Genomic DNA, 16,179 nt, shown 5'->3' with positions numbered 1-16,179 from the left:
GGAGACTAGTGGTTGCCTAGAAATGGGAGGGTTAGCGGGAAATGGGAAGTGACTGCTATTGGGTTAGGGGTTTCTTTGAGGGATGATGGAAATATCCTAAAATTTATTTTGGTGATGGCCACAGGAATCTGTGTGAATATCCTAAAAACTAAAAAACAAACAAACAAAAAAACAAACACTACAGTATAAGGGTGAATTGTACCATATTTGAATTATATCTCAATAAAGCTATTTATGGAAAAAGATTGTCACCTCTTTATAAATAGCAGACAAAAATCACTTCCTCAGGCAACCAGGTAACTTTTAATCACAAGCATGTACCAAGTATCTTACTTTATTTTTTCTTATTTGATTTGACAAGTCATTTTTAAAACACTGGAAAACCCTAATTAAGTGGATGACATATTAACACTGCAACTACTTAATATCATAAACTTGAGAGGTGCCTTCGAGTCTTATAATTCTGCGACTCTGATTAAAGATAGGGTGCATGGTTGCCTACCATTGTCTTGAGCAATTCAGATAGTCAAACTAAATAAAATGAAAAGCCTTCTAGTCTATGACTGTCCATTATCTCAGCATATCCCCTACCTATCACCTAGAGCCATTCGATTTCCCAAATCCAAATGCAATCAGATGCAATCAGCTACAAAGGAACCAGCTAGATGTGCTTCTTTTCTTCCTTTAAAAAGCAAAATAGCTTCTAATTCCCATGTCCTGGAAATTCTGACTAGGTATGTCTGAGGAAAGGAAACAATAAATTTGTATTTTTAAATAAAGTCCAAGTTTCCAGGTTTGACAATTATTGTCCTAAATCCATCATTTCTTCTCCTGTAATACTTTCCTCTTGCCCACCTTCCTAATCAGATATGTCCATGCCCACAAATTTAGCAAAAGATAAACAGACATACACATGAGGATCTATGCTGCATGCAAAACCCTGCAGGGTTCAGGAATATTAAAGAACAGCCTCTGGCTTGAGGAATGTAAAATGAGTCAGACAGATAAAAACTATGAGTATTTTAAAAGAGAAACAATAACCAGGACAGTATGCAAGCACGAAGGACTAGCACCCACAGCGGCATCAGAGGAAGGAGAGAGGCCTGGGCTGAGACACTGGGTCAGCATCACAGAGAAATGAGGACTCGAGCTGGGTTTTCAAAGGAAAAGTTTCGTTTGTACTGAATGCCAAAACGAGTAACCCACAATTTTACCATTTTAACAAACTGATTTTATTGTTTCTTTTCCCTTCCAGTCCTTTTTCACAGACATGTTAGTTTTTACACATAATTACAGCACAAAAATCAATTAATATTAGCACTTTGCATTCTGAAGATTTCCGAGTTTGTCACACTAAGCAGATGCCCTGGTTATGCTCTCTTTCTTGCACACTATATTCACTCCCACACTTAATTCTAGGAAAGTGAATGACTGTATCTCATCATCGTATCCCTGATGCTTCTAAGATGTCACACCTAGTAGGTATGCAAATATTTACTGAATGAGTGACACACATGAATACCCAAAACAAATTAGAAATTATTTTACCCCCCCAAAAAAATTATCCCTGAATAAATTTGTTCAACTTCTAAGTTCAACACTAAAAAGACAGGCTTTCACTGGCGTTAAAAATCCAAAGCTTCTGGAATTAGATAGGGGTGATGGTTGCCCAGTCTTGCGAATATACTAAAAAAAACACTGAATTGTACTTTTAAAGGGTGAATGTTATGATATGTGAATTATACTTAATTAAAAAAATAATTCAGAGAAAAATTAACAAAAATCAAATGTTGAAATCAACCAACAGAGTAGTTTCCTTAAAAAAATCCTTTAATTGTCATCAAATTAAAAGGGATTGCTACTGAACAAGAAGTTCCACAAGATCACTAACTGTTGGGTCCCTCAGATGGCAGAACATCCCATAACTTGACAGTGAGCCGTCGGAAAGCCCAGATGGAAAAAAGTCCCCAGAGTGTGGCAGTCTAGAATCAACCTGGCCATGTTCAAAAACAAGCTAGACATAGAGCCATACATTTTCTATGCAGAAAAACTGATTAAATGAATCTAACACTGGATGAAACGTTCCCTTTAAAAACTTAATGTTTACGCTGATACTGCTTTGCAAACCATGAAACAAGAAACAAAGGAAAAAATCTCAATTTCCTTTTCAAAAAAAAAAAAAAATACAGACATCTCCAAAATAAACTGGACTTTTATATGGAAATTAATTGTTAATATAAATCAAAGTTGAATATACACTTACACAGGTATGTCTGTGTGTATACACAGAATTTCTACCTCATTTCTTTCCACTTTAATATTCTTTCAAACACCTCATACCTAAAGACAATAGGATGTTTACCTTAATTTAGGATTATCAATATATTTCTTAAACTGCTTGACGTTATTCAAAGTTTGTTCAGCTAACTCTCGAGAAGGTTCAACAATGAGAGCTTTTGGAGCATTGGGGAGAAACTTTGTTTGTGCCACCTGGGCACTACCTAAAGAGAAGGAAAAAGATGAAAACATTCAAATCACACCTCAAAGAACTCTTATTTGTAAAACTTGAGTGCAAATATTTTCACTATGAAAATTTTAAATAACAGCCAGCAAGTATAGAAGACAGTCAAACAAAATGAAACAAAACTAAGATTCCTAAAATGAACGAAGTCCTCTTCAAATTAAACTGCTTGAAATAACAGCAAATTGACCTATCTGCCTGCAAAAACTATCTGCTTGTTTTGTGATTAAAATAAACAAGCTACAAAATGTATTTATGTTATATAACAGATACATAATAGTACAATGAATAAGTGTATGTGCTTTGGAAAACAGTCTGTCTGGATTTTAATTCAGTTCTACGGCATACACTCCTTGGGCAAGAAACTTCAGTCCCTACTCCTTAGGTTTTTTGTCTGAAATACGGAAAGCTGAAGTACAATCATCCCTGTAAAGCATTTATTCCAGTGCTGTGGGAGTGAATGAATAAGCATGCATTTTATAAATGTTAGGTATCATCACCATCATCATCAGGATCCCCAAAATGCTCAGACTGAAACAAACACTTAGAATTTATGAACTAGATGTTGAAAACGAATTTTACTGATGTGTTAAAGTTGGGTGACTAAAGCCCCAAAAGTGGGGATGGAAAGGTAGGGAGACACATGTAACTAATTCACCATGAAGCCTTACTGGGAGTTTTCACCAATGTCCCATTCTAGAATTCCTTATCCTCTCAGTTGTTGTAATACCTGTGTGCTGCGATTTGACGATGCAACTATCCGGTGCCTTGGCAAGTGCAACAAAACCATCTTTTGGTGGAAACTTAAATTCTTCTTCACCGAAGTTAAATTTTAGTTCAGCATTCTAGCAATCAACAAAGGAGAAAATTAAAATTCTTATCACCAACAATACACAAATAGCAAGCTAACCAATACAAAATAATGCAGATTAAAGGTAACTAATAATAACCTAAAATTTTTCAAACAAAACTTTTTTCTTTCCTCCTTGGGAACATTTATTTAACATGGACAATTCCAGCCGGGCCTGGTCCTTGCAAAGCTACCTCAATGGCCGGAATCCAAACCCAAGGACAGTCATCAGCCATCTGTGACTGTGGTAAGGTTCCGCATGCCATCCCAGCCATTAGTCGCAAGGCCCCACCCAAGACCAACCCCTCTCCTGGCTGCACTATCTCCACCTCTAGCTCTGCAGGTTTCAGCCAGAGAGGTGGTGAGGGCTGGCTCATCCTGATGGATAATGGGCTGGTTTGTGCCTGCACTGAACCAGGCCCTTTAGGGGACATCCCCAACCATATAGGGCCGAAGGGGAGAACCACACATCAGGTCCCGTCCCAGTGTCCAGGCCTAGAGCTTCTCCAGGCCCTGGACATGGATGACAGGCAGTGCCACACTGGGCACCATCACTGGCTGCACGTGCTCTGCCCCATGTAATGATGAGGGAACCAGGCAGAACACATGCTGCCTGCCACCAGGTACACTCCTGGGGCCACAGCTGCAGTTTTATTATAGTAAAAGGAGACAAAAAGAAGCAGCCAAAGAGGCACACAGGGCAAGATCTGGGAGGGCTTTAACACAAGCATCACCCTCCTGGAATGGCAGCCATGTATTTTCTCAATCATGGAAGCTCACGTGGACTTCAAGTGCCATGTAGGTGGACTCACTCTATAGCCAGTTCTCCTCTCAAACTAGATTTTTAATTACCTTCAAAACACAGGCAGGAAAGAGAGCTTGGTTCTTCATATGTTGGGGTATTTCAAATGCCAGACCAAGGTCTTTTCCTTAAAAAAAAGGAGGGGGGGAGGGAGATAAGTGAGAGCGAGAAAATCAAGACAATCAGAAAAGAACTTCTACATGCCCACCCCACAAACCTACCAGCCTACCTGCATTCAAGCTCTCCCACCCCCCCATCTCCATCCCGTTATCTTGGATAAACCATGCTGCCAGCAACCTAAGGCAACTTCTTCACATTTTTACTGTACTCCTTAAAACTGTACCCTCCTGTGCACTACCTACATTTTTAACCAATCCCTGTCTATTGGATCACTCCCTTTAGCATACAAATATAATAGCAGCTTCCATCCTAAAACACAGATATACCTCCCTTGAACGCACACCCCCTCCATTTGTGTTCCATTTTCTTCTCCCTGAGATTTCCATTTTCACCACATCCACTTTGTCTCATTCCATTAATTCCCAATCAGCCTCCCACTCTTACCCCTTACTCCACCAGAAAACTCTTTGTCAAGCTCATCAATGCTCTTTGCTTGCTGAATCCAGTGACTACTTTTCGGTCCTCCTCTAGACCCATCAGTGGCACTGATAACAATTTCCTAGAACACTTTCTTCACCTGGACTATGGGACCCATCCTCTTCATTCTCCTCCTCCTCCCCCTCTGCTGGATTCTCCTCAATTGCTAACTTCTGACCACAGGAACACACCAGGCCTCTGGTCTCTTCTGTTCTTTATCTACGCTCATTCCCTAGATGATCTCATCCAATTCTATGGTTTTAAATAATGAGGCCTAAAATTTTCTCTCTAACCCTCACCTCTACCTCAACTCCTGACTTGCATGCTTAGCTCCTTACTTCATTTCACCACTTAGCTGTCTGAGTATCTCAAACCAGCATGTCCAAAACTGAATTCCCAGCTGCCAACTGGCTCCCCACCCACTGCCACCACCCATCCAACCCCCAGTCTGTTTTCAACACAGCTGCCAGAATGATCATCTTAAAAGTTAAACGTCAGATGATGGCATTCCTCTGCTCAAAATTCCAATAGCTTCCCACCTCATTCAAAAAAGAAAGTTTATATCACAGCCTACAAGGCCCTCCATGACTTGGCCTCACCACCCCAATGACCTCATCCTCTACCAGCCGCCCCCCTGCTCAGTGTGCTCCAGAAACAGGCTTTCATCTCAGGGCCTTTCTTTTACTTTCCCTCTACCTGAAATGGTCTTCAAAGAAATCTGCATGGCTCATCACCCAACTCATTCAGATTTTTACTCAAATGTAACCATACCAGAGAAGGTCTCTGACCACCTTATATAAAATAGTCAACTCCCCAGATTACTCTCGCTCCCCACTCCCTTACTCTGCTTTATACTGCCCTTCATAGCACTTGTTAACAACTCACTCATTATTTGCTCTCTGTCTCCCCTCATCCATACGGAAGCCCCACAGAAGTAAAGGTGTCTACTTCATTTTCTACTCTACTGCATCTCCAGCACATACAAGGGTGTCTGGCACATAGCAAATACTCAACAAGTATTGTTCAAAAGAAAGACAGGGAGGGAAGGAGAGAGAATTGGGGGGGGGGGGGGCTAAAAAATCACAAATATTGACTATCACGTAAGAAAATCTATAGAAAATTTACCATTTTTGGAGAATTTGACATGCCCTTTATCTATATCTAGGTAACATCCAATGGTATCATGCATAGTGAATTCCTAGAAAACCAGAAAATCAAGTGCTATTAAAAGAAGCAAAATCTTATAAGTTAAAAATTCGAATATAGCTGCATCAAAAGTAAGTATTAGTTTCCTTACAGCTCTAATGTAGGTGTTAAAATCCCTGTTATAGGATATCATATATAAGAGTAGAAATATCTGTTAGGCTTTGTAGAATCAACAAGATACTGAGGTTCATCTGCATTTCTGTACATTTAGGCACACCAGACAACTACATTCAGATTTACCAAGATAAGAAAACAAAAAAAGAAACCACAATAACATATGCATTCAAGTCAAAACCAAAATCAAAGTGGGATGAAAAGAGAAGACAAAGTAATAGCCTTTGGAGGGGCTAATAAATGGCATAAAAGAAAAACTACTAACTAGTATATATTTATCTAGTTTTGTTACATTTCTTCACTGAAGTATAAATCTGAACTTTTTTTGTGAAATATATACAGAAAATCAACTTGTCTTTAGAATATTTCAGTATCCTCAGTCATGTCATGAGTGTCCAAATACGTATACAAGAAAACTCCCTAATACTATGTTTAAAGTAATAATATAATAGCTTACCTCTCCATAATTATCAAACTGTTTATTATGGGATTTCTTTCCTGTTCCACCAAAGCCAAATCCAAATTTGTCAGTACCTAGATTTAAAAGATATTTTATTTATGAGGTAAGCGTAAACATAAAATCAAAAGTCCTTAAAAGAAATAATTTTACTTACACTGTATTACAATATAGCCATTTCAAGAAACCACAGGAAAAATTCTCTGTAAGATTTTGAGCAGTCCAAACGACTGAACTGCGGTTAGCCTGTGGGTATTAAGTGACACGACGGACACAAGCAAGACTGCACCCCCTTGGCTTTGGCCACTAAGAAATGAAGGTGCACATTTACAGTAACTCCAAGTGTCTATACAGCATTCGAGTATTCTGCTGTACGTATTCATGCATACTAACCTTACTCTGACTTCATTCAGAGTCTTAATCTTATTGCCCCTTATTTTAGGCTGTTAAATATGTATTTTTACGAGTTGCTTCAAATGTTTGTTGGAATAGGGCAGTGTACAGACAAATGTTATTTCCGTGGCCATAAAATATAAACTTTGCAGTGTTTAAATTTGTATAGCAATCCAAAATAAACAAAATGTTAACAACCCACAAATGAAAATCAATGAAGTTATTTTAGAAACACTTACCTAGGTCTAAGGAAGCCTGCATGGTAGACCACCCAACTCGGCATAAACCTTGATCATGACAAGATACTTCATAGTAGTGTTTCCCTATAACGGCAAAATACTTTGAAATTTCCATGAATTACTTTGCATACATGAGTCATTTTCATGGAACTACTTTTCCATCATTTCTCAACTACTATCTGTATGTACCAAACGAAGAATTTTAAAAATCTTTTCAGAACCTCAAATTAAAGCTATTTAAAGAAAGTTCATATAAATAATACATTGTGTCAAAAGTTTCTACAAGTACAAATGCTATTCAAATACCTTTCATTAACCCTTTGGTAGCTCTACACCCATGCCATTCCTTTACTTCTCTGCTTTGACAACAAAGACCATCAGACCCAATCGCTGCATTTGAGGAAAAAACACAGAAAAACAAGTCAGCATACATTTTAAATATCATGCATTCTGAAATAAGTATCATTCAGTCTCACCGATCAGTTAATTCTTTCACTTGTTCCAACACTGCAGAAATTAGGACTTGCTCATTCCTGAACGAAAGCAGTATCCTACCCATGAGTAAGGCCCCTGTTCGTCCCCTGGATGTCCTTGGCCACATTGGGCCTAGTTTCTGTATTGTTAACTGTTAACTAGGATGAAATTCTGCAGCAACAAGTCTAGTCAAGGAATCAACACAGCCCCCAACCTAACTTGCATGAATAGAAGCTGCATCACCAACACAAATTTGTTTAGCCAACTTGCTCTAGAGTCTTTTAAAGAAATGTGTACTCAAGAATGACACAGCACCTATTTCTCAATATTTGTTGCTCTGATTTTATGCATTAACTTAGAACTTGAGTGACTACTGTACTAAAAGGTAACAGGAACTCTCTTTGGTCTGTTCCCTAATCGATGGATCCAGAACCCGTATTGGCAAAATCGAAAAAAGCATGAATAAAGAATTATGCATTTATTATTTGCTAACAGTAGGACTCCAGAAGGTGAGGTTCTATATTATTCAGCAAGTTCAGTCACCGTAACGTTCATATAGTAGCTGCTTACTGCCTTTGAGTAAAGCAACAAACACCTCTGTACATCTATCTTTGCACACTGGTGCTGTTATTCCAATGGGCTAGACCTCCAGGAATGTCTAGTTTTAACTGGATAAAGCAATGCCAAACTGCTTTTCAAAAAGGCAACAATAATTCATATTTTCATGGGCAAAACCTATTATCATCCTTTTGAATTCTTGCCAATTGGGTGCTTATAAAAGAATATCTCACTACCACCAGTGAGTTTGACCTTTGCTTGTCTACTATCCATTTGGATTTGCTCTTCTGTGAATAACCTGTTCATACGCCTTACTGGATGTTTATCTTTCTTAACAAAACAGGTAAGTTCTCTGATAACAACAAAAAAACTTTTATCAGTTTATACAGACTCTTTATCTTTCATCAGCATTACAAATATTCTTTCTTATCTATTATTTGCCTACTGACTTTTTAAGTGATATTTTTTTCCACATAAATATTTTTCAATTTTATACATATGTACCTATCTTTTTTTTTTCCCTTATAATTTCTGAGTTTCTTGTCTGGGTTAGCAAAGTTCCTCCATCCCTAAATTGTACATGTGGTTTTCTATATTTTAAAATTTATTTCTTTTTTGCATATATTTAAGCCTTAAATATATCTGTAATTTATTTCTAATTATAGTATGAGATGGAAGTCACCTTTATATTGTTCCAGATGGATCAACTGTATCAGCACCCTTACCTGAATAAATCATCCTTTTCCCACTGAAATGAAATGCAATGTTTTCTCTGCATATTAACTTCTCATATATATCGGGAGTTATTTCCATTATACCCCAATGAGCTATTTATCTATTCTTACGTTAATACTATATTGTTTGACTGCAGTGACTATACCCCAATATCTAATACATCAATTCTCCCTTTATGATACTTTTTCGTAATTTTCTTATATTTTCAAGTATTATTAATGACAAATTGCTGAATTACAATATCATTTGGTAAAAATCTATCTACTTACCAAAAGCAGATCCTCTGTCATATGGGTTCATTTGCCATTTGTTGAGCACTAAACAGATTGAAATTAGAAAAATTACATACATGTGAAATTAAAAACTCTTTACAAAAAATTAAGGAAATATTTTATATATAATATCTTAAATCCTCTTGATTCAATATGGTCTTACACATCATTTGGAATATACAATTATAACTCCTGCTGTTTTTATTAAAGGTTAAACGGAAGTTGAAAACTGAAACAACATGTCAAAGACGATAATCACCAGCCCACCTGGGCCTAAAACCTCATCTCCTCATTTGTTTCATGCACTTCGCTTTGTTATAATCACTAGGCAATGACAAAATGAAGTTTAGGTAGCTAAACAAGTTGACTTTGATCATACTGGAAACAACTGACCTATAACATTTCAAAGTCTAATCAATTATATTTTTATTACTGTTAAAAGAAAAGCAAGTCCTTTATCTTAAAAACAATTCAGTATCACGCTCAAAAGCCACAAATTTTTTTCCTCATTCATATGGGATTGGCATTTTCCTTTTCTGAAACATGTTAATAGTCTATGGATAATCAAAGAATCACAATAGCTAAAGAGAACCCTACATGCTTTCTAAGAGCGCAACCTTAGGGAGAAACCCTTTCTAAATTATTTCTGGTCAAAAGATATTCATCATCTACTTAGACATTTTGAATGATGGACAACATTCTCTTGAGGATCTACCTTCCACTGCTGGATCAATCTAGCTATTAAGAAGTATTTTAAGATAAACAGGCATCTTCATCTAGATTATTTTCTCTCCAGATCCCTTCCATGATTTAACAGTTATCATAGCTCCTCTTCTTTTTTTTAACCCCTCCTCAATGTGTAAATATCTAGTTTTTTTGTTCCTCTTAGGACATGATTTTTAATCCTAACTTCTTTTAGATACATTTTCTGTTGTCACCATCTCAAAAGTAATGGCATACAGTCACAAATTATGAAATTGATTTAAAATAGCCCAATCAACAGTCTAAAAATAGTTTATATTCATTATCTCACAATTCATTTACAAATGAGTTCATTCTATGAACTGTGTACATTGTTACTTTCAAACAACGGACAAGAAAATATTGATATGCCAAGTTCACTCCACTTAAGCTTGCTATTTTGTCACAATACTGTTTTGTATCAGGAAGCAAAGTGACTTAAAATATGAAATCACTTTGTTAAAATACAACAAAACCATACATTTATCAAGATAGAATGGAATTTACAATTTAACAGAAACAGCACAATGACGCTGCTGGCAGAGACAGGAGCAGAATCCTAGAAGAAGGGCCAACCTCCGCCAGAGACTCTGGGCTTTCCACCTTGCATTCTAACTCCTGGGCTCCTTCTCTCTTTTCTTAAGAGGAAAAAGCATGCTTCTCTTCCCTGTGTCAGCCATGCCTTGCAAAACACAGCACCAATTCACTTCTAATATTAGGCAGAAAAAATTATCAGGAAGAAAAACATTCAAATAACTAAATATAATTTCCAAAATGTCAGAACTGAACATTTACACCAGTGTTTCTCAAAGGAAACCAGAGGGACAACCCTTCACTGTTTGTGCTCCGAATGGCATTTAGCATCCCTTTGTCTCTAGGGCACCAAATGCCAAAAGTAGTACACTACAGATATTGACAATAAAAGTGCACGGCCACCCCTTACATTTCCAAATGCCAGGAAATGAGAATCACTCATTTATACAATAGGAAAATATTAGTATTTAAAAATTACCTGAAGCACCAGTTTTAATAGTTGTTTTTCCTTTTTTACCTTCCTGTTGGTCTTTCAGAGTTTCATAAACTATCTGGATAACAGGAATACTGAAAGCCTATTAAAGAAACAAAAGTTCTCTGTATTAACATAATGATACTTTATAACTGACATAGATGGCAAGTTTTACATGCATGTGTATTAAATAATTACCTATATTGTAATTTGCAACTCCAATTTAATTTTTCCAAACACAAAGTACCAGTAAGATGACAGAGTTGACAGAATTAAAAGAAAAAAAAAATAGGACCCAGATGACAGCCCAAAGCAGTAAACCATGGGGACCTGCAGAATGAACCTACACTAAAGAGAAAAAATCTCTAGTGTGACAAACTGTTTCTCTAGTCTGGGCCAACAGGAGACCAACCTCTTTAATCTCTTTTATTATGATAGCCATTGCATTAAAATTTCAGAATACTAAAGATATTGTAACTCTTTTTACAAAACCAGTCTAGAGATATATTCTTAAAGCCATACTCTTACTTTGGAATTAGCTGGTAACAAAAAATTAAAAAATAAAAAAATCACCCCCAGTGGCAAGCAGTCAATTCTTCAGTTAGGAGGCAGTTAGGTTTTATTAAATATTTCAAAGTATACTGTTTAAAACTGCTTTAAAATTCAACTGTTTCACAAAGCAAGTAAATTTAAGTTTATTACTTACACCAGTTTTTCCACTTCCTGTTTCTGCAGCCTGTATAGTAAAAGAAAAGTTTAAGTTGGCTATTAAAGAAGTCAAATTAACATGACACGATGTAGAAATCTTCACACTTAACTAGTACGTTTATTTTTATAGTGCCTCCAGTTTACCCAGATTTCCTCAGTCAACCCTGACTATTGCTAAGCCTGACACTTCTCACCTCTTCCCTCAATAATCTGCTCTTTTTTTTTTCCTTTGCTACCATTCAAATTTAGGCCCTTATCAGTCAAACCTAGATTATCACAAAAGCATCCTAACAGTATCTAATCCCTCAGAGCTATACTATAAGCTGCTACCAAATTAGCCTTCATAAAATCACAATTCTAACCATGAAACTCCCCAGCTTAAAAAGCTTCCAGCACTTCTCATTGCTAACAAATATGCAATTCTTTAACATGACACTTAAAAAAGGGCCCAAATAATCTGAGCCTATATATACTTTCCAAATGATCTTAAATTACACCTACCCCCTCACATTCATATTTTAAGCCACAATCTAACTGAACTACTCCAAATCATATCCTGCATTCTCCCATTCACTTCTGGCTAATTATGTACTCCCTCTAGAAAACCTAGAGGGCATTCCTCTAACACCTTCCCTTGTTAAAAACCTACTTTCTCTAGGCAGAGTCCCTTAGGATTCCTCAAGCAGAAACCCCATAGGACGTTGCATCTCCTATGCAGGTGCCACACAGACTGGGATTTGTTTCTCGAGGGCAAAGACTGTGCTTGCTCACGTTATGTTCCCCGTAGCTTCAAACTAGTACCTTGAATACAGTATATGTGTCATGAATGTTCGTCAATAAATACAATTAATTTGGTGAAGATACCATGCTAAAGCCCATGGAGTTCTTACAGCAGGTCTCAGACAGCCCCAGAATTGTGTGCCCCCAGCCACCTCATCAGGTTTAAACATACCATAAGTACATCACCTCCTCCTAGGATCAATGGGATAGATTCAGCCTGGATATCAGTTGGGAGACTAAAAGAATCATATTTTCAAGAATTTTAATGAATAAAAAAACATATAGATTAAAATAAATCACCTAAGCAAATTAAGTCATGTTAAACTATAAACTTAAAAAAAACATTTGATTTGGTAAATACAACCAATCTTTTTAAGCTAGAAATACATCAAAGTTTTAAAAGCAAACTTTGTATGATTCAGGGAATTACAAGAAAAAATGAATCTCACTTACCCAACCAGATCGATCCCTCAAAACTTGATAAAATACTGTTTAAATTATAAAAAGGTGTCACAGGTACATTCAAATTTCATGTACTTACAGCCAATCCATCTCTTCCACAGCTTGTGCAATCTCGGGCATAACACCCATCTCTGAAAATAAAAACAAATGTAAAAAAAAACATTAAATCTAATATAACTCACATTGCTCTTAAAATTACTGTTCATAGAACAGGGCGAAGGCTTTGAAGCGTAGCTGGGTTATATAGTACATACTGAGTGTGGCACTTGTTCACAGAGTCTAACTTTTGGAGAAAGATGGGTTCAAAACAAGCTCTTATTTACTAGCAATGGGACTCAGGGAAGGCTATATGCCTGTTTTCTCATGTGCAAAATGAGGCTAGTACCTACTTTGCAGGGCTACTGGAAGATTAGAGATAATATGTGACATGTCTGGCACATAGTCATCACTTAATATATAGTAACCACACAATGAGCTAACAGTGAGTTTGTTTACGACTAGTAAAAATCTTGGTTTCCTCTAGAGATAATGGGGCAGTCATGCAAAACCTCAGTGATCTAAGAAATATGAGGACAAGTGTGCAAAGCCCATGATTTTTGGCAGCCATAATCAAATCTCTTTCTAACTGAAGAGGGAACAAGGGTCGGGGTAAAACCTCTGGCAATTGGAAATGTCAGCTTAGGAATTGGTCAGTTCTTAATTGCCCACTTATCTAAATAGCTCTATTTAAAAGTTAATCCTAAATGAATGAATTGGATTGTTTCTGACTGGTTTTTGTCATTTTATCATTTCTCAAATTAACCACTGAGGGGAGTTATACATAGAGTAGTTAGTTGGATTATTTAAACTTCCTTTCCAAATGAAAAGGGATTTTTATTTTAAAGCCTGCCTTTATAAAACACAGCTTTTATTTTCATTCTAATTACAAACGTATATATTTCTATAAAAATTTAACAATACTTAAATATTCCAAAGCCCCAGAGATAATCAGTTTGGAAGTTTTATATTTCTTGTAATTGTTTGTGAAAAGGCATAAAACCCTACCAGCTGAACACATCCTTTTCAAAAGGCGCTCTTTCTTTACATCGGATGAAAAGAATCGTGCTAGCAATGAACGCAACAGATGCAAAACTGAAATTTTATGTAATAAACTGGTTAATATAAAAATTGATGACAGGTTAAAGTAAAAAAATCATTTCCCTAAAAAACAAGGGCCTTCTGCCTCTAAATCTTCCCAGGGAAATCCAAAAAGAGAGAAACTAATCAAGTCGTATAACCAGACAGACCTTTCTAAGAATCATTGCTATTACAGTCTTCCTGTATTCTGTCTCCTACTTGAGAAAAGGAGTGATGGCTTTAAACATGCTACATACAAATTACTGCAATCTGACTGCTTGCAAAACAGCAACCATAGAGCGTTTCCAGCAAATTTCAATTTGTTGTTCCATTCTGGGTCATGTTCTCTTTAAAACCATGTTTTCTTTAAGTATAACACTTTAACACGTAAGGGAAAAGAAGAATGTTCACGTTCTTCATTTAATTCTACTTTGGTCTTTATGTCATATCACAGACACTTCTAGTCCTTTACCCTAATATTCCTGAAATTTGTGCACAACTCACAAAGACTTTAACCAATAAAAATAACAACCTGGAATTCCTCTACAGATCTTGGCTCCAAAATGTTTTTAAGAGAGAACTGAGAGAAAAGAAAAAAATTTTAAGTTTAAAAAAAAAAAACAGCAACCACTCAAATATATTTCCCTTCACTCCTATTATAAGAAGCAACTAAAACAGTCAGAAATCCTCCCTCATGACTAGAAATTTGGAATTCCTAATATTCTTAATAACCTTAGGGAGAAAACTGGAGAAGGCACAACACTATGTTACAATATCCGAAGTCATCTTACTAGGTTAAGAACATTAAAAGGCAGTAGGCCTAACCTGATACATCTATTGCTAAATAAATTTATCAAACTTAGAATTCTTAAGACTGATTACCACCTGGTAAACTTGGGGAAGCTGGAAGAGATAATAATAAAGGAAGAGCGACAACGACAACTACTGGGTTAAAGAAGCCACTTAAAATCCTGTTTGGAATAAAGAAGGGCATAAATAACCTTCAAAACCTTCGCTCGGTTAGGGCGCAGCTGCATGAAAATGCTTTCCCTTCGGCTTCAGCACCGAATGTCACTGCTGACACAATCGCGCTTGCATAATAAATACAAATCAGCTTTATGCCCGAAGCTCTCATTCGTGGAAGGACGCGAGAAAGCCCGGGACCGGGCCGCATTTCCCCCACCGACCGCTCTACCGTCCCGCGGCCGCTCGGCCCGGCCAGGCCCAGGAGGAGCGAGGTCTCCCGAGGCCTGCGCCACGTCGGCAGGCGGGCGGCCGGGACACCGCGCAGGGCCCTCCGCGTCGCACCCGCGGGTCCCCGGGCAGGAAAACCGCGCAGAGACGGCAAGAAGAACGGCGAGGGAGGCTGGCCGGGGCTGCCCGCGACCCCGCGCCGCGCAGACCGGCCTCCCGGGGACCAGCGTCCAGAGCGGGGCCCCGGGGCTCGGACGGACCGCGCCCTCCCCGCCGCGCGGCGCCCGCCCGCTCCCGCCCGGGGCCTGGGCCGAGCCGGCCGCAGAGCCCCCCGCCCCCGGCCTCCGCGGACGCACCCGAGAAGGCCGCCATCTTCGCCCGTCCACCGCGCGCCGGCTCCCGCGGCGCCCGCGCGCTTCCGGTCCCTGCGTCGGAGGTCCGTGCGGGCGCCCCGCCCCGGAAGAAGGGTTCCGGGTGAGGAAAGGGCCGCCCGCCCCACACGCTCGCACCCCGCAGCCTAGCGACGCGGCCTGCGGAAGGGGCGGCCGCTGGCTGGAGGTCCTGAGGGGCCCTGAGGGAGCCGCGCTCTGGCGCCGCCGCCCCGCTCCCGCAGTTGGGGAAGCAGGTGTGTGGGTGGGCCTGGCCCGCGGCACACGGTGCCCTCGCCGCCACCCCGCGGGCCGCGGAGCTTTGTGGCGTGCAGTGACCTGCAGGGGATTTACCGAGTTCACGGCCCCGAGCGCCAGTGTCACTGAGTGCCCGGCACCCAGTAGGCGTTTACCAGTCTTTTTCACTGAAATCGTTAATTGTGTAGGTCCCCGCTGCACTCCTGCGTTTGGTGTGACTGTTTTATTTTCCTTGGCTGCTCAAGCGGGTTCCCGGCCGCGGGCGCGCTAACGGTGGGTCGGAGGCAGGAACAGGTCCAGATCCAGGTGCCATCGGGGCGACGCCTCC

The 16,179-nt window shown here is 39.0% G+C and overlaps 1 protein-coding gene across 1 annotated transcript in view; it reads right to left on the bottom strand.

Moving 5' to 3' along the window:
• DDX1 (DEAD-box helicase 1) overlaps positions 1–15,654 on the bottom strand; it is a 45,739-nt gene extending 30,085 nt beyond the window's left edge. Inside the window, exons 1-13 of the mRNA XM_037812924.1 lie at positions 15,582–15,654; positions 12,995–13,046; positions 12,626–12,689; positions 11,672–11,701; positions 10,972–11,068; positions 9,216–9,263; positions 7,486–7,569; positions 7,180–7,263; positions 6,548–6,624; positions 5,896–5,968; positions 4,224–4,300; positions 3,252–3,366; positions 2,363–2,501 (exon numbers count right to left, since the gene is read on the bottom strand). Coding sequence (XP_037668852.1) covers positions 2,363–2,501; positions 3,252–3,366; positions 4,224–4,300; positions 5,896–5,968; positions 6,548–6,624; positions 7,180–7,263; positions 7,486–7,569; positions 9,216–9,263; positions 10,972–11,068; positions 11,672–11,701; positions 12,626–12,689; positions 12,995–13,046; positions 15,582–15,597 — 956 coding nt within the window. The 5' untranslated portion in view covers positions 15,598–15,654. The remainder of the gene's footprint in view (positions 1–2,362; positions 2,502–3,251; positions 3,367–4,223; positions 4,301–5,895; positions 5,969–6,547; positions 6,625–7,179; positions 7,264–7,485; positions 7,570–9,215; positions 9,264–10,971; positions 11,069–11,671; positions 11,702–12,625; positions 12,690–12,994; positions 13,047–15,581) is intronic.
• Positions 15,655–16,179: the final 525 nt, after the last annotated feature.

Source organism: Choloepus didactylus, chromosome 20, assembly GCF_015220235.1.
Source record: "Choloepus didactylus isolate mChoDid1 chromosome 20, mChoDid1.pri, whole genome shotgun sequence".
Lineage (NCBI taxonomy): Eukaryota > Metazoa > Chordata > Mammalia > Pilosa > Megalonychidae > Choloepus > Choloepus didactylus.
The sequence above is the reverse complement of the archived record's forward strand: the minus strand, read 5'-3'. Positions and strand labels throughout refer to the sequence as shown.